General features: G+C 39.0%; 1 protein-coding gene across 2 annotated transcripts in view; it reads left to right on the top strand.

Annotated features, from left to right (window-relative positions):
• The window catches only part of LOC111265560 (uncharacterized), a 47,466-nt gene that overhangs the window by 19,938 nt on the left and 6,446 nt on the right, over nucleotides 1-21,082 (top strand). For both annotated transcript variants that reach the window (XR_015313102.1, XM_022842340.2), the window contains exons 2-3: nucleotides 6,718-6,768; nucleotides 18,059-18,246. Coding sequence is in view for 1 of the 2 variants with exons in the window: in XM_022842340.2 (XP_022698075.1) it covers nucleotides 6,718-6,768; nucleotides 18,059-18,246 (239 nt within the window). In the remaining variant the exon portion in view is untranslated. The remainder of the gene's footprint in view (nucleotides 1-6,717; nucleotides 6,769-18,058; nucleotides 18,247-21,082) is intronic.

Genomic DNA, 21,082 nt, shown 5'->3' with positions numbered 1-21,082 from the left:
CGAGACGGCGGGCTACATTTATCATCTCACTTTCGGCAAGCATACCTTTAATGTCAATATCAGTTACTGCCATCATTTACGTGCGAACCTTCCTAACGCTGTCACCGAACTCGATTTTTTTCCGGGCTGCGTTTTGTGTATTTGGGCTATAATTCTGCCCTACGTTACATGTGAAATACTAATTTTGGCCAATGGAGCTTTGCTCCGCAAAAAGCTTCCACAAGTGCGGTAATGCGTGCTTGTCGTTAAGGTCGTGGCATCCTTCCTCGTCTTCAACACTTGAATCTCTGTTATTGAAACATTCGCACCATCTACGTATTATACTTTTGCTTAAGGCCTCCTTGCCTAGTGTCTTAACCAAGCTTTGATAATAATCTCCACAGCGCTGTGGCCTTCAAGAAACGAACATTTGACTACTAAGCGTTGATCTTCAAGACTAAAATAGGTTTCTATTGTTCTTTCTTCTGATCTTATTTTCTCTACAGTAAACTCAACCGGTTTTCGGTCAGGAGTTTCATTCAGTTAATTCAATTTTAAGGTCTGCCGGATTCGCTTGTAACGGCCGAATACAATATATCTAAACAGTATTTAAACAGTAAAAAGATGTAATTATAAGGCTGCGCCTTAGTTCCTATAGAAGAGGTCCTACTACCTAGCACGCACTAAGCTACGGGAAGAGACCTGAATACCCTTATTCTGAAAAAAATGTGTGTGATACACCAGTTGGGGCTACCGGATGCCTTTTTGACATTCTTAGGGAATATCAAGGAATTTTGTTAGTATAACGACTTCGTCAATCATGTCAATGCAGTTGTACCATCCAGTTTCGTAACGTTAGCAAGTCTAGCCAGCTTAGACCAAGGCGTAAGGATGTAGAGTGGGAACGGTACTGAACTGACAAGCGGTACTGGAGGCAGAGTTCAAAGAAGCCCTACATGACGAATACTCACGAAGAACGGGTCATTTCATACCTATTGTCTGAGGGCTCTGGCTTTGCTAAGCAACAAATACATCAAATGTTAGCTTTCCGAATTTACTCTTTCGAGATCCTTTAGGAAAACTTACGAACAAGTTTAAACTTTCGGCTCATAACTTCGCAACAGCTAGTAGCTTAATAAATACAGGCACGGTAAACTAAGTACGATATCCATCAGACTGATGATTATTGAAAGGCGCATGTTGCTATTTCTCAATGCTATGTGAAAGGGAACCAGAGTTATAGCTACCAAAATCAAAAATCCTTGTGGTAAAGAAAACTTGAATTGCACAGGAGTAAAAACATGATAATACTATCTCATTGACCGGGCCAGACAAGTGAACCCTTTTAACGAACCTTCAATTGCACTTTTGCTTGGCGTTACCACTGTCCAACCGGGATCTTCTTGGAAAGTTGAGCTCAAGTTTAGCCCTCGAAAATTAGTCGTAACTAAAATCGTTAAAAAAAAATCGCGAATTCGAAAATAGTTTCCCTTTATTTAACCCTCTACTCTGATATATTTAATTGTTTCCCGATATATATATATTTACCGACATAGACAATCCTATTATAAATATTTGACAAGCACACATTTCACAGTTATAATCCACTTTCGACCCGATTTAGCTATGTACCGATATCTATTACTATTATGGGTTTTCAATTAAAGTAGATATAGTAGGGACTTTGCAATAAGTTGATTTTAAACGATCAGTTCATCCACTTAATTTGAAAGAACCAGGGTTAAGAAGCCTGTCTTTCCATCGATATCCCAAGAACAATCTAGTTCAAAAGTTGTGCCTCAAAGCTCGATTGAAAATGTTTTTCTAGTTCAAGTTACAGAGCATGGATGAAATAAAAAAAAAAATGCTATAAAAGGATAACCAAGATCCGCTCATGTTTGCCAATAAACACCCACGTTGATTAACTTAACCGTCCACATATCGCACATAACCTATCATTTTTTTTATTTTTCTAATTTAGCCTAAATCGTTCGGGTTTGAATCCGAGTTTCATACTCAAACAAAGCGCAATTATTCTACCACCCTAATGCAATACCTCCCCCGTTTACTTGCTCTCATTCAAATACTCCTTACACTTCTCTTACTCACTCTGTTATCAGTAGCAGATGTTTAGTGTCCCGTTAATTAGTTCATGCTTCTATTGCGATCAAGCCGTCGCTGTGGGATCGTTGGCCTTTTAAAGACATTTCGGTATTCAGTTTGGAGCTGACCTTAAGTTTCAAAGTCCCTGGTGGCGTTAGGCCCCTTAGAAACTAGCTAATGCCAAAATATCAATATATTCCAGCAATTCTCAAGTGCGCTTTAGAGGAAACGTTACATTTGGCCACATGAGAAAAACAATTATCTGTCTACGTTGAAAATTCAATTGCGTGCCTACCCTCAAGCGTAGAGCTCAAGAAACGTAGCAATTTTTACACTTATATGCTTTATAAATTCTCCGCCGTTATTGGGAAGATTGCGTAGAAAAGTTATTGATCAGGAAATTTATATAGGAATCAACAGTGAAGTTTATATCTCCTAGTGCAAAAGTAGCTGTTCCAGATACTTTTCTGGTCACTTTTGCAGGCCCTTTCCAAACATTATAAAAGGCGTACGTCGAACAAGCCCTCCGAAAGAATATTACGAATTAAAGCTCTTTGTAATTTACACAAATACTGCACTAACCCGCTAAAAACGATTGCGCAAGTCAGCGTAGGCAAAAATCCTTTGCGATCCCCTATGGTCATCAGTGGGACCGATAGTTCTATGCAATGAATATCCCGCTTTGGTCAGCATAGTTGTTTTCCTTACCACCCCTTACTATTATTTCTACTAACATTTGAAGTAGCACGGTAACTGCCAGCAGAAGTGACAGTGAGAGCTTCTTGGCTTCGCTGTTGGCCACCGGCCATTGCAGTTGCCGGCCTCGCCGTTGTAGAAGCAACAGCCACAGTCACACGAGCACAAACAACAGCATAAAAGTAGGACCACCGAAAGGACGATTGAACTGGTGAGCGTAGACCAGATGGAATGGCTGATGTTCTAGCTGCTTTTCATACGGCTGTCTCTCGTGTCCATGAGGCCCAAAAGCGGACCGAACAGCAGCGGCGCAATGATTGTGTACGGAATGGGTAGTCTTCATAGTTATTCTTCGTTGCTGTTCTTTCGATGGGCGGTTGTAGCCAATCCGATGATGCTGCGGCTGGCTCAGCGGCGCATGCTGTATAAGCCGGGTCTCTCACTGCTGCTGCTGGCGCTGCTCTAAGCAACATGATTTACAGCAGCCGCGGCGGCACCAGCAGCAACAGCGTAGCGGGAACAACATCGACCGAGGGGCCCCTGAAAGACATCGTGACTGCTACTTGCTCTTGCAGAGACCACCGCCACCACCACCACCGCCACCACCACCACCACTACTATTACCAGCCCTTCAAAGGTTACGTCTCGATGATTATACTATTACTTTTTCAAGAACTGAAATCAACAGCACCAACTTACACAGGCCGTTGTTTATTCTTATTCTACTATCCAAAATCGCAGGCTCACTGATTGTTCCTTTGGGCAAATTTTTCTATTATCAGAAGTTTTTGAAAATTTACCTAGATCGAAGCCAGCCTGACTTGCAAACGGACCGTCAACAAACAGTTAGCAAATGTAAGCTGTTATTGACAGGTGTGATTAAGTAGAGAATTCGCTCGTAAACTACGTCGTATTTCTCAAAATACATAGTTTTTTTCTTTTTTTGTAAATCTGCAGATCTCACTCGAAAATGAATAACAACTGAAGTCTGATCCTTGCATTGCCAAGGATACACGACAAAGTGTGAAATCAATCCATGAGACAGAAACAAATGTCTCAACGGTACTTAAACAGTACTGAATTTTGGTTCTCCCTCATTGCCCGCTGCGCTGCCAATGTGCCCTCTGCAGCCTTCAGCATAGTCGATGTACAAATAGTTGTCTCTGGAACGTTGTGATGCCAATATACGTCCACTTATATTTCGAAATACGTTATGTACATTGAGTATGTCAATCAATAGGTAGAAATATCGGAGACGCGACGCGCAAAGCTCAGATCTCGATAGTCTATGGCATTTTGGAGTGCTCCATTGCGCTCGAAAAGTTTTTCTTCGGACTGTTGGATTACCCTTACGGGCTGGTAGGTGCACATTAGACAGTGCGTTTGAAACGGATTGAAAATGACCAGTTCCAAGGAATTATAGTCAGAAATGTACATGAAATAATCACCGTTTTGTGACAAGTTCTTAACTTTACGCATGAACCATTGACTACCTGAAAATCTACTTTTAAATACGATTATCATATGTGTTATTTGTATATATATGTTTAGGGTACTATTGAGACAAGTAAGGTAAACAGAGGAACGGAATGCGGAAACTTCTTTTGTGTGAAAGTATTCTGATGTAATACTGCTGTTCCTGTTCTTGGCAATGGACAAAACTTTCTGTAGGTTTCTGAAAATAGCCAACCATACTCAAATTATCTCGCCTATTCTCTTACGATTATTATTACTATTATAGATACATTTTTGGTGGCCCAATTGATCATTTCTAAGATATCAGATAGGCAAATTCGACGCCATGACCTTAAGCGATTCCTGTTGATGACTGGCACAGTCGTGTTTGAAACACGTAGAAGTTTGTTCGAAACAACAGATAAATATTATCTATTACTGGATGAATTTTGTAAGCGGAATACTTGCAGTAAAAAGAGGAACAGCTGACGCTAGGTAGCAGTTAGCGCACGTATGTTTCAAAAATAATAAATCACACACTCATACTCAACAAACAATCTATCCAACCGTTTCTGAATCTTTTATCCGCACATACGAATATGTGTGCACCTTGTATGTGGGTATACCGTTCTCATCTACACAAAATTCCGCTTAATAGATCCCGCGCTAAATGCACGCGTGTGCTCTTGTTTACAACTGGATACGGAAAGCGTTTTGTATAGGCAATGTACATGTATATATCAAAGTTTACGGGTCTCACGTCGTTTCACCGCAGTTTGTATAGAAGTTAGATTGCAAAAATAGAATTTGGATCTTGGCTAGAACAAAAGTCGATGAAGGTCTTATCAGGTAATTGGACGAAGCCTGCAGACGTAAAGCAATTTACTCGTATAGTAAGGAACAAAAGGATCTTTAATTTTACGTTTCATTTGGCTACAACGGATTCACGGAAAGTTTGTTAGGCTAAAAAGCGTGCAACATTTCAAGGTCGTAACAAGCTTTTATAGGTAGCATTATACTCTCAAACTGACGTATAATGTAATATACATATATATATATATATATATATATACATAGGAAATAAATACACCCTCAAGAGAGAGATTTTGCAATTCAGGGTTATATGCGATGTAATTGGTACATTCTGAGCACGTTAGTCAACATGGGTTATTTTTAACCGTGCGTCTTTTATTAAAATTTTGGGAATAGCTTGATTCGCCGAGGCAGGGAAGGAAAACTCAGCGCGACCCAGCTGACAACCCAGTTGCCCACGCGTCTGAGAAGATTGCCCCGATATTAACTAGCACAGCGTGCTTAAAAGGGTTCTAAGGTAGCCAATGTATGCTATCTAATGCTACATCTTCCTGAATCGCTTTAATGCCCTTAACGATTTAACGAAATACTCAAGCGAAATTTGCCATGTGAAAGCTCTAGGAAGATATAATACGCATCTTCAAACTATATTTGGCCTCCGTTTTTTGTAAAAGTTTACGTAAACACACTCTGCTATCATAAGAACCATCAACCCGAAATCTGGCAATGTGCTGTTGCGATACTATGGTATGACCTTGATCTTTGCACGTCATTAAGCGCACCCCATATCGTTGTCCATACTAGCGTCAACCCACGGGGCGTACCACGGTAGACATAGACAGGCAATCTTTCCTCCAATAATTTGAAATGGAAAGCATTGTTGACTTTGCATTGCAGCTTTTAGTAACCGTTTAGTAATGATATATTGCGATAGAAATTACGGTGTATAAATTTCGTTGAAAGTTAAGCGAAACAGACCGATGAAAAATTAGCAACCGAGAATGGTAGCTTAGCCGCTTGGCCCGCCGGAGTTCAATACCGTGTATTAGCAGACTATAAAAGGAATAAGCAGAAACGAAAAAAAATAAGAAGAAAATAAGCTAAACTAACTAAATTATATTGAGGTAAAAGTTAACGTTTCTGGCTGTTATCGGCCCTAGTAGCCTTGTAGTCAACGGTGATCATTTTACTTTTGCATACAATTCATTACTATATAATCGTGTTTCAGTACTTCTATGGCAATCATAGCACTTATTACTATCCTTATTAGTTATAATCATACGCGTTCAAATGAACCTAGCTGTTCCTAAAGCCATACTCATCTTGAGGATACTGTTAATATGAACCCGTGTGTTACGGGCTGCACCAGCGGCGTCCATAACAGCTTAATTTATAAAATGGTCTGTATAAGAGACCTGGCCGTTAATTCCAGGCCCTAAATTTGGAATATTTAGTATATACTAATATACTAATTATTCTTTTTCTGCTGCAAGCACAAAGTGAAAAATTTCTTCGTTGGAATACCCACGTGTGTTGGTGACTCAAGTGACAACGTAGTACCTAACCATTATATATAGTCTGGGTTTCTTTTTGTGGAGAAAATAAACATATCCCGTAGGCCGCGGACGTTGTATAGACGACTAACTAACATCTCTATTCTGTTTGTTTCAGGGCTTAACAGTTACATAGCAAGACAACAAGCAGGGTTTCCCGGTTTCTTAGGTGAGTTGAACTTGCATGTTAAAGCTACGTTTGCCATAGTTATTTTTGTTCTTTACCGAATTTATTTCGACGAAACATAATTACGGAAGCATTTTTGCTTTGTCGCTCTCAAGTCCTAGGGGCAACTATATTTAGACAATTTCCTCTGTCAAAGGTTTTCAGTTCCCAAAATATGTTGCCTGAGCACACAGTTTGGATTAGTCCATTCGTTGGCTAATGTTTGCATTTTGAAATGGTTCGAACTGTATATCCCGATGAGCCACCTTTGTGCTTGTTGAGACACCGCGAGCTGCTATAGCTTCTGTATTAGAAACAGCCCTGAGACTGCTTACTACTATAAAAACTACTTTTACGTCACGTGTATGTTAATACTGAAACACATGATCGCATAAAAAATAATTGTATTCTACTCTATATTTGGAAACGGTAATTTATTTGAAAGGGTGAATGCGTCAGTTCCACATATGGATGAGACATAACTGTCTCTGAAATTGTTCGGATCAGAAGATCCGAACAATTCTAGAGTTCAGACAGTGTGTGCATGAAACATTTAACACAAGCCCAGTAGGTATGGTACGCATTTTCTTTTTTGTCATGTTCCTGCCGCTAAGATATGCCGCTCGCACTTTGTCAACGACTAAAGCATGGCTGACTTCGACAATGGATTCAATATACAAGTTACACATAAACTGTAAGCTTATTGAAAATAGCTTGATTTTGTGGACATAAACAGGGTACTTAAGGCTTTGTATTTCTGGTTCAATCGAGTGCTGAGGAACGGCTGCATCATTTCCGAGCTTCGCCGGCATTGGCAATTCGCCATTATTGTCACATTGAACTTTAAGTGTGCTTCAAGTTTTTTTTCTTTCAACAGCTTTCTTACTTTAGAGTTTTCATAGAGAAGCAAATAAAGTGTACTGCTATAAATTATTATTTAATCAACTTCTGCTTCTGTTAGCGTTGTAGTTGTCACCCTGACGCAATTGACAAGTTGGATGGGTGTATTCATGGCACGGGTGCAGCGACTAGGCATGACTGGATGCTTCGCTTTTATCCAAGCCTTCGCAGAATAGAGATAGATACATTTTGTTTTGATAAACGTGGTGTCCACGAACTCGCATTGACTGATAGCTGATCAGGGATCACCACTTCAGTGGTCAACACAGAAAGCACATGGCTATCGAGTGACTCCAGCGGCATGATTGCTCGTGCTCTATCTTTTAGTATGGGTTCCTGCAGATGCTCAACAGCACAGTAGGCCCCCGGATAACGCGCTTGGTACCGTTAATCGCTACATTAGAAGGCAAACATGATGATCGGAAAATGTTTATTTGGAAAATATGCCTCTCAACAAACAAGGTTAAACAAACATTGAGGCAACTTCGAAATTATTGGTGTGCCGTAGTACAATGAACGAACTACTATATTTAATACTAACGCACCTGTGCTGAATGGCTAAAAACTAATTAACTAGAATCGGAAGTTTTATCACGCAGTTTCAGCGTCTTAGTGAGTAAAAGATCGACTAGTTAGGTAATTCAATTTTAAACCTGCTTAGGGAAATTATGGAACTTGGATGAATGGGTGTGAGCCGAATCTGGTTTCTACTGACTTTTATTAAGTAAGTCCATAGATGAGCTCATTTTCGCAGCAGAACCAAAAACTTGTAAAAATTGGATGCACAGATATGGTAACTGTATTATTTCACACCAAACTGGGACATGAAGTAAAGCTAAGCGATAATCATAATGATTAAATTTTGAATGAATTCTTCTACTGGGGTGTGAAATGCCATCAAATCAGATCAAACTAGGGAACGAAGAGTAATGGAATCATTATCATTGTATCTCTAGCATCCTTCGAGTCTTCAGTGTGTATCTGATGTTTTGCAGGGTTTGAAATCTTTCACGTACAATGCATAAGAAATTACAACTAGTATCTAAGATTAAAAACAAATTAAGCTAATTAAGGGCTAGGATTAGGTCCTAGGAATCTATTAACGACACAGTCCAGTAAAACTTAGAGTCCTATTTAGAGTAACAGGAAAAATGTTTTTTGAATCCAGTTTATGGTACAGCTATCAAGAACGAGCTCCTTCGAATTAGAAACAGAAAATTTATGACTAACCCAATTAAAACAAGCAAGAAAAATATAAGAGTTTTGTTTTTGTTGCATTTAAAAACATGAAGCAACTTTGAAACATGCTGCTACATTTGCAATTCCAGGCTCCTTTCTCACAAAGAGATTTGTGATTAGAGCAGTTACTAATAGATTAAAGGAGCTTTTCGAAAATGATACAAGCTGTTCATGTTCGGAGAACGATACTATGGTTGTTATTGTCCTTTTCTAATTTGTAATTTATTTGTGTAACGAGTTTCTTTATGTTTATATATGTAAGCTTTTATCGTAGCGACGCTGGCCGGCACTAGTTAAGCACGAGCTACGCGTTTGAGAAATATTAGCGGAACTCGTGTGACGGTGTTTTAAAGAAATTCGATTCTGTAGTAGAGTGTCAGCTTGCCAGCAACATTGATTGACTGGGTTTTTGGGCCTGCATCCGCATCGTCATTATAAACAATGGCAAATAAAAACACGTTTCTAAAAGCGTTGACCTAACCTTATCTATCTATTCCAACTCTCATAAAATCGCGCCTGCATTTTTTCTAAGTTATTCTACTTGTCTAGTGAAGACATTTGTAGTCGTCTATACACCGTGAATCAAAATCAGCTCCCAAAAACGCTCTGTTTACTCTAAATGCACGCGCCAAACATATACGCTTCAGCTAAGTAACTATTGAAACAGCTTTATTCATAAAGTACAGTCTCCCTCTGAGTTGAACTCACTCACGTCCGTAGCATCCATCTTGCAACATATATATTTATACTGAAGGTCGATCAAATTGCATCTTCGAAGACAAAAAAAGTTGCTTTAGAGCATAGCGCACCGCAACCTGGTCTTCACAAAACGTCGAATAAATGTACCTTAATGCCAGGCTTTTAATCACAGAGTATACTTTAAGGCCAACTGAGGAAGCTAGCCTGGCTATCGTCTATAAATCCTTCAACATTTATATACATTCAACGTTTTTATGGTTACAAAGCTCGCGACCCAGCTCTGCCTTACCACTCCACTACGGAGCGTTTATCCGCCAAATAATAGACGAAAATTGATTGACAAATAATAATGAGCGCATTTATTTGGAATGGCCTTCACTATCTTGCAGTGAAGGACTTTATTATTAAGTCCTTCACATTAAGAATAATAACTAGGGCTATTAGTTAAAGACAAACGATTTTTAGTTGATCAACATTTTCGTCGACAGATGGACGTCGTTATAAATGTGGAAAAAAGGCCAAATCCGATTTTTGCTTTGTTCGCTGTGGAGGCGGTCCTTCTGAGCTTTCAGAAATAAGTGATAATTGGATGGGATGGAGTAAAGTGATTAAGGTAAATATACCAAACGATCCCACAAGAGCCTTGTAGTAATTTTTTTCAATTGTAAAATAGCACAATTTATTTTCGTGCTTCGTAATAATAGGCCACATAAAAGCACAGTTGACTCGGCGGAAGATACCCGTATCTCCTGCGAAAATTGGCTCAAAAATTTGGTAAAATTTGCCAATGATAATATGACAATAGTTGGAGTATTATAGAAAAAAAAAAGAAGTCACTTCAGTTATGGCCACGCGTGTATAATGAGGTGCCATAGTCATGCAAAGACTCGCACTCGCTTGAATACCTGTACGTCGCTTTGCAATAAAAATATAGATATTTCACCGAAAAAGAAACGTTTTTAGGGCGATACTTTGTATATGAGCATTTTCCACTCTTTAACAAAAATACTATCACAATAAGAATAGGGGGATACCCTTGTGTGGCTCCGATTGTCCACGACCAATGGTCAGCGCGTCATGTTCAACGTTAACTTTTCCCATTAAGTGCAAGCTCATTCTAAGCATGGAAGGTGATACGTCCGATCTCAAACTACTTCGACTTTGCTAATTTAAACATTTTACACAAACAAAACAAAAGGGAACGAAACAAACCTCGATCAGTTTGGGCCTCTGTTAGAACAAGTACTGTTAACAACCTTGAACGCACGTTAAACGAGAATTGTGGAAAAATGATGCCGTCCATCAACTACAATCGCTCCTTCGGGAAGTACCCGACATGCCGCTGACTCGCTTGTTTAAATATGTAATTAATTTTAGCATCAATAGTCTTAGCTTTAATTATTGTTCATACAATCTGCTTAGGTTGTTGAAATAAATGTAAACAGGTGTTGAGGTTTATAATTACAACGGTTTTTGAGTCATTTTCCGTGGAAGCGTATATTGTTTTTTAAAATATTCAAAGCAAATTATTCGCTTAATTGGAAATACTAAGCCAACCGGGTTAATTCAAGGAACAGAGCTCACCATTGGTGAGTCTCTTATTAGTGGAACCGTGCGGAGGATATAAGTACTATCAAATATTGATGAATGTTACCGTCATTTGCTTTTGAAAAGGATTTTTAATTTCAACAATAATAATAATACGTGTTATATATGAAGAGCCGATAGCCCTGTGGCTACTTCTAGGAACTTTCGCACATTTAAAGCTTTGATATAATTAGTATCTCACATTTGAAGCTCGTTTTCATTAATTATACGAAACTCTAGTTGCTATCAGTATCCTCCTAATAAGCTTCAAGGTGTCAATTATAGTATATATATATATATATATATACTATAATTTGAACAGACAATTTGAACGGCAAATGCTGTCATACGGCTGCTGAGTCCGAACATTTATGTAAGGTAGCTTTTTCTTGTCTTTGAGGCCAGTACACATAGGATTTGTATTATTCGATTCAAGCCCTTACTTTCCAAACTTAGATTCTATGATACACGCGGGACCTAGAAATAATCCCGTCGAAATACGAAAAGAGTGCCAATAAATCGAAATACTAAAGCGATGCGATGATAGTTATTCCATTTAAACATATTCCCCTTCACAGGCACCCTTTAATTTCCGAAGTTTTACCCTCATTGATTGTCAAACATTTTCTGAACCTGCAAAAGCTTCATATGAAATGGGTAGAAGGCACAATGACCAGCGTTATAGAAATTCGATAGATCACAGAAAATCTGAACTATCACTAGCTAGAGGGGCTCGTAATTCTCTTACTTGGCTAGAGGAGTATCGAACTCGTTTATTTACCGGTCTTGGTTATAGTTCAAACGTGAGCATGGACACTTTTAAGTTACGCGTCATTTGTACCCTCATTGAAACTTTTGTAATGCTAAGAATAACTGTAAAGCAATCACTTTAAATGGCGCCGAACTGACAAACCGCAGAGTGTACACGAACATTTATTGTTGCAAAGAAATCATTTGAAAAGGGCGCTGTATACTACTATAGGGTTTTAATAGATTTCTGAGGAAAAACAATATAAAGTCTAATGCGGCGTGTTTGATTATTATCATTACTATTAGTGCTGTAAAATAAAGAAACAATTTGCCCCATAAATAGCCACCATACGTATTTTTAAGCGACCTCAACTTGAGTGGCAGCCCTTCCAATTTGATATTTCTAAAAGATGATCTTGCCCCTGTCATAATTAGGACATTTGCAAGATATAGACAAAGCTTCAAGCTGCTTTTCATTGTCTCCTACGGACCTGTGGAAAAACGATGTTCACTCTTTGTCCTTTTTGGCTAAATTGTTTGTTCATTCATTCATTCATTCATTCGTTCGTGTCCTGGAAACGATCTAGACCTGTATGACCATGCGGGGAATTGATGGCACACGATAACATCTATCCAACAAAGATACGCTACCTTAAGCCAACGAGGTTTCGTAGCCAATTGTTCGTCCTCAACAGGCCAGCGAGCGAATCTTGCCTTCTCATAGCATAAAAAGGGATTTTCTCGTCAAGCGTTTTCTGAGTAATCCTTTCCTGTTCGCCATGACGGACCAACGAGATTAAAGCACTATCGGGCAGTCAGCTGCGAGTTGTTGCCGGAGGCTAGGGCGTCTAGATCGAGCACCAGTCACCAAAGCAGCGAACGAGAGCCAACCTAACGGCCCACAATACGGGAGAAACTTGCCGAACCGGTCCCTGGAGCTCCGCCTCCACGACCCTTGCCGTCGCCAATCAGCAGGCAAGGCACCCGCTGCTCAACCTCTCCCCTTCTGTTCGCTGTCCAACGAATAAGGCCCTTTCTCTCCCTGGCTGCCAGCGGTCCGATCAATACAAGTAGACAATAATATACATTTTATGGCCCAACAAGGAAGAGTAGAAGCCTAGTTTGGAAGCCGCGTTGCCGTGATGTTGCTGTTTGTGCATCACGACAGCGATGCAAGGTGTTCGAAGCGAGAGGATCCTCTTGAGGTAGCTGCGAGGAAGACAACAAAAGTGGGGACCAGTTAGCGTTCTACATCCAGGCCCCATCAGCAGCCGAGGTTAGCATGGGTAGTCGAGCCGCAAACAATTGCAGAGTTAGCAACACAAGACGCTGCTAGAGAACTAAATAGATTTAGGAATATAAAAGAGGAGAAAGCGATTACGATTGCTTGCTAAATGAACTAATGTGATAAAAAAAACAAGCTTTCTGCAGTCGCAACCCTTCTTCTGCAGTAAAAGCAATCTTTAATTGCTATCCAATGAACATCAGCTTTCAACTATTAAGCAAGAACACATAAACGCACGCTTATTTCAATGCGCTGAATCTGTCATGGATTGATTTTCCTTTCCAGAAATCGACCTATGAGTAAGCCGTTTTTAATCAAAAGTGAAACAATACTTTTGACTGAAAAAATACATAAACAAATATATAACATACGATACGAGTTCCATCTGAACGGTCAACAATTTTTTTGCGCTGCATGTTTAAATCGCCAAAAAATGCAAAAATAACGCTCGTGAACTTTAAAAAAGCTCTGCTAATCATCGTCATCATCGTTGTGCTGTGGTTAAAAAGGGACTATCATCTACATTATACACATCGAACCGTGTGAAAAAGTTTCAAACAATGTTTTATTGTTCCAAAATTTCTAGGTTTCTTATTGAGATAAAGCTACGCTTTGTTCTAGAATGCTTTTTACCAGAAATCTATATTCCAATATATAGAAGGTAGCCACATTTAGTCGAAAAGTTTTGGCACCTACACACGAAGGCGATCGTAACTGCCACCAAATTTTCTGAAGAAAAAATTTTTTTTAATAAAGATTCACTCCGCTTCTGGTACACTCTTTTTTATTCCTAAAAAGTTAGAACGACAAAAACTGTCAAAGTAGAAACATTTTTTTTTGTCGTGAAAGTCTAAAGTGTTCGCGTTTTTCTGGTAGCTAGGATCCATTGCCTTTTAAAGTCGTAAGCGAGGCTGTTATCTAGTTGTAAATATCCCCCAGTGGCCGACACTTCTTGTTAAGGATCGAAAAGAACAGACTTCCTCTGTTTTGAAGGCGTTAAAATTCCTAACATATTACTACTGCCAATGAGCTCCCTAAGGAAGCAGACATTTAATCTTCTCGGATTACCGATATCTCTAATAGGTTTTTTGCAAGGGAGCCGTACGAAAGAATAGCGTATAACTGACCATTCACGAAAATGGATTTATATAGGTATACTTCAACCCAATTGCACATTTGCTTCTAATTTTTGTAAATAGTCAAGACAAAAGAGGCACAACAGCGACCTGGTGAATTTCCACGATATATTGGCATAATTGATCATCAGTTTAACCCACAGCAGTATGAGGTGTGTATTTGCTTTGAGGCCAAATAGGAGACGTACGTAAATGGCAAATTATAGTTTCTCTGTACATACCATTAATAAGACATTTTTTCGGTAAAAACCATTACTTGTGTACCGTTGGTAAGGCATTCGCTAAAGCTAAGGTCGTCTTCAAAGCGAACTCTTCAAGAACTAAAGGCGCTCAACCACTTAGTATCAATAATTGCTGTCACCCTTTCTTTTTCCGTCAGGATTAACGTACACATAATAAAATGTTTGTGATAGTTTCATCCTGACTCATGAAAGCAGTTGCGACAACATGATCATCAATACCGTTTTTTGCCGTTTTGTTATGCAAGTATAGACATTTTGCGTATTGTTATAAATATCAATTCCATCACCCATTGGCACTAATTATTGTTTAAATGGGCACAGTAAGGATAACGTGAAACCATAAATCGTTGAACACGAGCTCGACGCCGATCGTTAGCAGCGGGGTACCGCCGAGCTTGTCTATGTAGACTTTAAGGTCATTCAGCCTAACCTAATTAGGTTCAATCTGTTCACACGCAAATGTAGACTTTTACAGGTTGGAAGCACAAAGAATAGTTAAGAATACCAGCTGACTGCCCAAACAGTGAACTCTGAAACATAAAAGACTAACAACTGCGGTTGAAAACATCTCTAATATTCCAGGGCCGAGCATTCGAAAATTTCCCTGTCTGTGTTTTTGGTACAGGTCTTGAGTATTTAGTCTAAGTAATTGGAAATCCCATAATACTGAAGATCGTTCACTAGTGCTCTGTGCAGTGGCCTTTGCGATTGGGAATCTTGCCATTTTGTAAAAGTGACTAAAGATTGCCCGCTTAAAGTAGATTTTGAAAGATGTATTCTAAAACACAACAAACGAAGCAGGCCCTAGTGAGACATCGCAAGATCAACGATTGTCTCAATTGCCAACAATAGAATGCGACACCTTCTAAAAAGCACTGGCCGAATAGTTTTATCTATTGTATACATCCGTCCCGTTTCAAAAGCAGCTTCATCGATTCTGATTGCACTTAAAACGTTCGCTCGATCACACCAGAAAAGAAATTATAACGGAAAACCACATTTGGAAAAAGTCATGCTTTAAGATATAAAAAATTATTCTGAGAATTTCGATTGCCTACACAGGAAGAAAACTATTGAATTATTAAATATCAATATACAGGTTTCGAAATTATTAATAAAGGAAAATCATAGTTACGAATCATAATGGGCGCTAGACAAAAGATGAAAATCAATTTTAAATGGTTTGTCGCTGAACGCCAAGCGCAGAGACGATTAACGAGGCAGCTCGCCGTTACCTAACTTCCGCTAAAAGAAAAAATCTGGGTGGCTCACCTTCTGTCACACGGTACAATATACCGTAAAGGCAAGGAATTTAAGCGCTTCGTATATGCCTCTCCTTAAGAGTTTGCACTGCAGTGTAAGAAGAAAAATCACCCAAAGAACTAGGTGCACAATGTACCGAGGGTCTTGTGGAACGACAACGTGTAGCTGTGACTGCATTGATACAAGGGTCTTCTATGGTTTAGAATCAACTCAGATGACTAATAGGTCCAATAACGTTAAACGATTTTATGACACTTCTTGTTACGTCTGCATAAGGACAAAACCTGGCATATGTGTTCATATTCCAGCCGTTCAATAACCCATGCCATGAGCAAACGCCCTCCAACACTTTTGAGTGCTTGCGAATTCAAGTTTCCTCACCAGCCAGCGACGACGTTATCGCTTCGCCGTTTCAGTGGCAAAGCCGTAACGGTTCAAGCGGCGCTGTGGACATGGCTCCAGAATCCTTTCGCTATAAGGTACTTAAGCATTAGAGAATACTACTTAATAAAAGAAAATTTTGAAAGTCCAACTTTATGCCAATTGTAAACATTTCAATCGTTCAACAAGTTTCAGTTATTCTCTTCAAAGTAATTCTTGCCAGATTTGATGCATGTCAGCTACCTATTCCTTGGCCCTGCTTTCGTCTTCTTTAAACCTCATCGATGGTCAATTTGTTGGAGTTTTGTTAACAGATTTATTCCCTATTGCGTTAAGAGGAATTTGGCATTCGCGGCTTTTTTTGCATGGACTCGCCTTCGAGGCAATGCTTAGGCGATTGCGCTCTTGGGTCCCATCTCATACTCGTACAACAGCCTTGTGGCATCTGATTAGCCCGTCAAGACAAATCGCGTTTTTCCTTGGATACTAATATCTTCCCAATACACTGTTGATCGAAACTCAGGTCCCGCAGTACAATCCTTGCTAAATGTATTCCCGTCTACGAATGATCTTCAAGGACTGCAATTGCAAAATTCGTGTGACGCGCGAAACCTTTCTGCAAATTTACTGAAAGTGTTTCGGATATCCTTTACTGTGAACAACCTTGCTTTTTCCACCTTTTATTCGCACTCGCTGTAGCGAACCCCCCCAAAAAAAACAATTGTCTCTAAGGTTTTCCCGTCATCCCACTCAATCTTTGGTACCACTAGTAGATTCAACATTGGCTTAGAACCTGCTTAGTAAAAACGTTCTGCAACAGTTGCCAGCACTTGACAATTGTCCACCCAGGAACTGATGTACGTTCGTGGCACGCGATCCTCGTTTTGCGCAGCTCACCTTCTTCAAAGTGTTTCAAACATGTAATAGTACATATTGCCCGAGATTTTACTTGTAACTAGCAGGCAGGCCGGCAGGCCGGCCGGCAAGCAAGCAGGCCTGGCGCCACAAGCCCATTACCTGTTTCTAGTCAAGAAAAGCTAGGCATTTTATGGATGCTTTTCTTGGCCAAGTAGTATATAGAATTTTCGAGCTGGCTTGTCATAGCACCATGGAAGTTGCCCAAGAAAACTTTTCGAAATTCCGTTAGAAATATTTTGAACGTCATTATAGATTCTATATGCCGCATATATACTAAAATCTCACACATAGATTTGGATCTCTAGCACTAGATGTATCTGAGATAAAACGGTTGATCAGTTGTATGTTCGACGTGGGAAACACGTTATGTCCGAATCTCTTATGGTGTTTTCAACCTGAACTATGTTGGAATTTATTAATCTATCATTCTTGGAAGTCCATTAACCACTGCTGGACTCAATATACATAGACAGAATGAAGCTAGCACATTTCGTTGCATTTTATGGGCGTATTATGAAAACTTGAGAGTGTTTCCCTACCTTTTAACGTGCTTACAAGCTACTACCTACGGAATTTCTTTTTTTCTTTACGGTGTGAGAGCATATTAGTAGATGCCACAAAAAGAAAGCAACTAACTACTTTCGTTTGCCCAGTCAAACTGCATATCAGTCTGTATGAAATCTCAACTATAACCTAGCCGATAGACAAATTCTCATTTTTACTATAAGCACTCAAATGCGTATAAAGTTAACGCTCATTAAACGCTACGCTCACAGCTACATGTACTAATATATCTCCATAGAATTGACTCGAAGTCCATGGGGGCAGTTCAATCAAAATTCTTTGTTTATTGTAAACAATTGTTACGTTCATGCTATCGTTTGTGATTGTAGGGACATCTGGATTGCGAAGGCGCGGTCGGCAAACATATACGCGATACCAGACATTGGAGCTGGAAAAGGAATTCCACACGAACCATTATCTGACGCGAAGAAGACGGATCGAAATGGCTCATGCGCTCTGCCTAACCGAGAGACAAATAAAAATCTGGTTCCAGAATCGACGAATGAAAATGAAAAAGGTGACCTGGTAGAAAAAGTAGTGCTATTCCCGGTGTTGTTCAAGAACGCTTATATTGGATGCTCTGATTTCGACCACGACGCTACAGATACTATATACAATTATATCACGGGTCGTGCAAATATCTAGAATAGTTCTAAATAAAAATATTTGATACATGAAGTAAATGCTAATACGTTTGACTTGTTTAAAATTTTCTCTACTACTTTGTATATTGTGCCTACAACTCTTATTTTTTCTATATCTAATCAATCTAAGCACACTCATTAAAGAGACACAAGTCTTGACATCTGCTAAGCTCATTTCCAACAGAAAACACTCTTTAACTTGACAAAAACACTGGTTCATCCTTGTTTCAAAGATATATATTACTGCATACCGAAATCAATGAATCCCTTAAATTGAGGTTGGATACTTTCAAAGTTGTCCTGGCTTGTGTTATATCAACAAAATGGCAGAGGTGCATTTTTAGCTTTCGAGGTAGATTTTTTCTGCAAACCAATATGTCTTTCATATATCTGATACGCTCTAAATTTGTGAAGCAGTAAGTTCCTGTAGAGCGCGAAACTTCGAAATCAATTAGGGCGCTTAGTTACGCGACTTCTTTGTCAATTGAAACCATTGAAAGTAAGTCCTAAAAGTCTAACGCCTTCGGCTGTCCTCAATAGAAATATGGAATGCATTTTCAATTATCTTGTCGAGAATCTATCATAGCCGGCATTATTATAGTAGCAGCTGTGACAGATTAAAAGTGTGCGTGGGCTTCAAGTGCTTCTCCAGTTTTAAACCTGGTAGCCTTCTGTTTTTGATTCAAAGGCCACATCTGGTCACGATTTGTAAAACGACTAGACACAAGTATTAACAGGATCAAGTATAAATTTTTTAGCTTACCGAATTAGCATATTGTGCATGAACTGCCCCATCGGGTAGATGGTACCCCAGTACTGGCCTATTGGCAAAAAACTATACTGCTGAATCATATTGCAATATCCGTGTCATTGAAAGGGTAGAATCTGTTAAGAAGCTATAATCTCATAGCATCAGTGTTAAAATAGATCAATGCCAAAGGACGAAGGGTAAATATTAGCGGTAATAAGGGGTGAGTGAAATCAGGCTAAATAAAGAAAACCAAACAAATAATGGCCAGGAGAATATATAACGATGAAGCTCAATGCAACAGTAAGCAGGAGTGCACAATTGAATAAAATACATTAGAAAGTAATTTTGTTCATTGTTTTATTTATACCTAATCTTTAAACATTTTATTAGTTTTTAATAATAGTTTACTGATGTTGTTGTGTAAAAGATTAAAACCAACCACCAACCTAAATCTACAGTATGTTGCTCTTAGCTTGCTAGCAGTGGCTAGGGTCCAAGTTAATAAAGTAAGTTATTATTCTAATGACCACTAATATCGTTTTTAAGACGAAGTAATGAATCACGTCCTATTTATTCATGTTATAATTTAAATCAGTAAAAGTTATTAGGATAAAAACAAAATAGCCTATAGACGAGACATATTTTACAGATTGTAAAAAATTGTCTTAAACTTTCCCTAACCACCCTGTGGTTACTGTGGAACTGCAAATATTTTCACCAATGATCTTTAATAGAAATAGTTCGCGCTTCTTTAGATTTGTTGTTGCAAGTGCGTAATATGAAGCCCTGCTCGTGGTTCGATGAATTTAGCAGTCTACCCTATACTGCAGGGAAAGAACTATAGGTTGGCGATATCCTTTTGCACAATTATCTATAATATCTAGCTACCTAAAAGTCGCAGTTGCATCCGAGCATTAGGCTGTTACAAGCTAATTCGGAGGACTTTTTTTACGGCATGGAAAGTCTCGTAATCGCACGGATTTAGATCGTGAGAATAAGTGAATTGTTGGATGTTCCTTTGCTAGTATAAGAACTAAATGAGGCATAACGATAAAATATGGCGTTATCATCGAGTCACCAGACTGCATACTTTCGATTGCTTTGCCAACGCTTCATGAACCTCTTAAGGAACACAGATAGCGGGCTGCATTAATGGTTTTATACTCGACGAATATCTGCAGCAGATGTCCATTACAGGTGCTACCATCACTTTACATTCGAACCTACTCGACACTGTTATCAAACTCGGTTTTTCTCCAGGATGCGTTTTCAGTATTTGGATTATAATTTTCCAACACATGGGAAATGCCAGTTTTGGCTGACAGAGCTTAGGCTCTGCTCCCTGAAAAGCTTCCAAGATTGCCGCAATACGTTCTTGTCATTCGGGTCGTGACGTCTAGTCACCTTCTTGCTGGTCTTCAACAGTGCAGTCTCATGTTCTTCAAATATTTGCACCATTAGCGCATTGTGCTCCGGCTTAAGGCCTCCTTGACTAATGTTTTCATTCAACTTCAATGAATTCCCGCCACGCTGTAGCCTTTGGGGAAGAAAAACTTTTCTAATAAGCGTTGACTTTCGACACTAAAAGATATATTTTTGGATTAATTTTTTTTTGCAGTTAACCGGTTCCTATTCGTAGATGTTTCAAAAAAGCGTATTTTTAGAGGCCAATTTTTTCTGCTAGCGGCGCATAGTTCGAAGGTTACACAACCTCAAAGTCTGCTGAATTCACTTGCAACAGCTTAACAATTCCAATGTTTTAATCAAGTTTTAAATATATATATATATATATATATATATATATATATATATACATAATGGTAATGTCGAAAAGAAAAACATTTATAATATTCATTTAAAAAATATTACCTATATTTACATATTGCATGAAAGGTTTGGATGAATACTATGCTCATGGACTCACCTGCTCGTACGGTACACATAAGTGTTGTCTCCCC

Source organism: Varroa jacobsoni, unplaced genomic scaffold (assembly GCF_002532875.2).
Source record: "Varroa jacobsoni isolate VJ856 unplaced genomic scaffold, vjacob_1.0 scaffold_986, whole genome shotgun sequence".
NCBI lineage: Eukaryota > Metazoa > Arthropoda > Arachnida > Mesostigmata > Varroidae > Varroa > Varroa jacobsoni.
The sequence above is the reverse complement of the archived record's forward strand: the minus strand, read 5'-3'. Positions and strand labels throughout refer to the sequence as shown.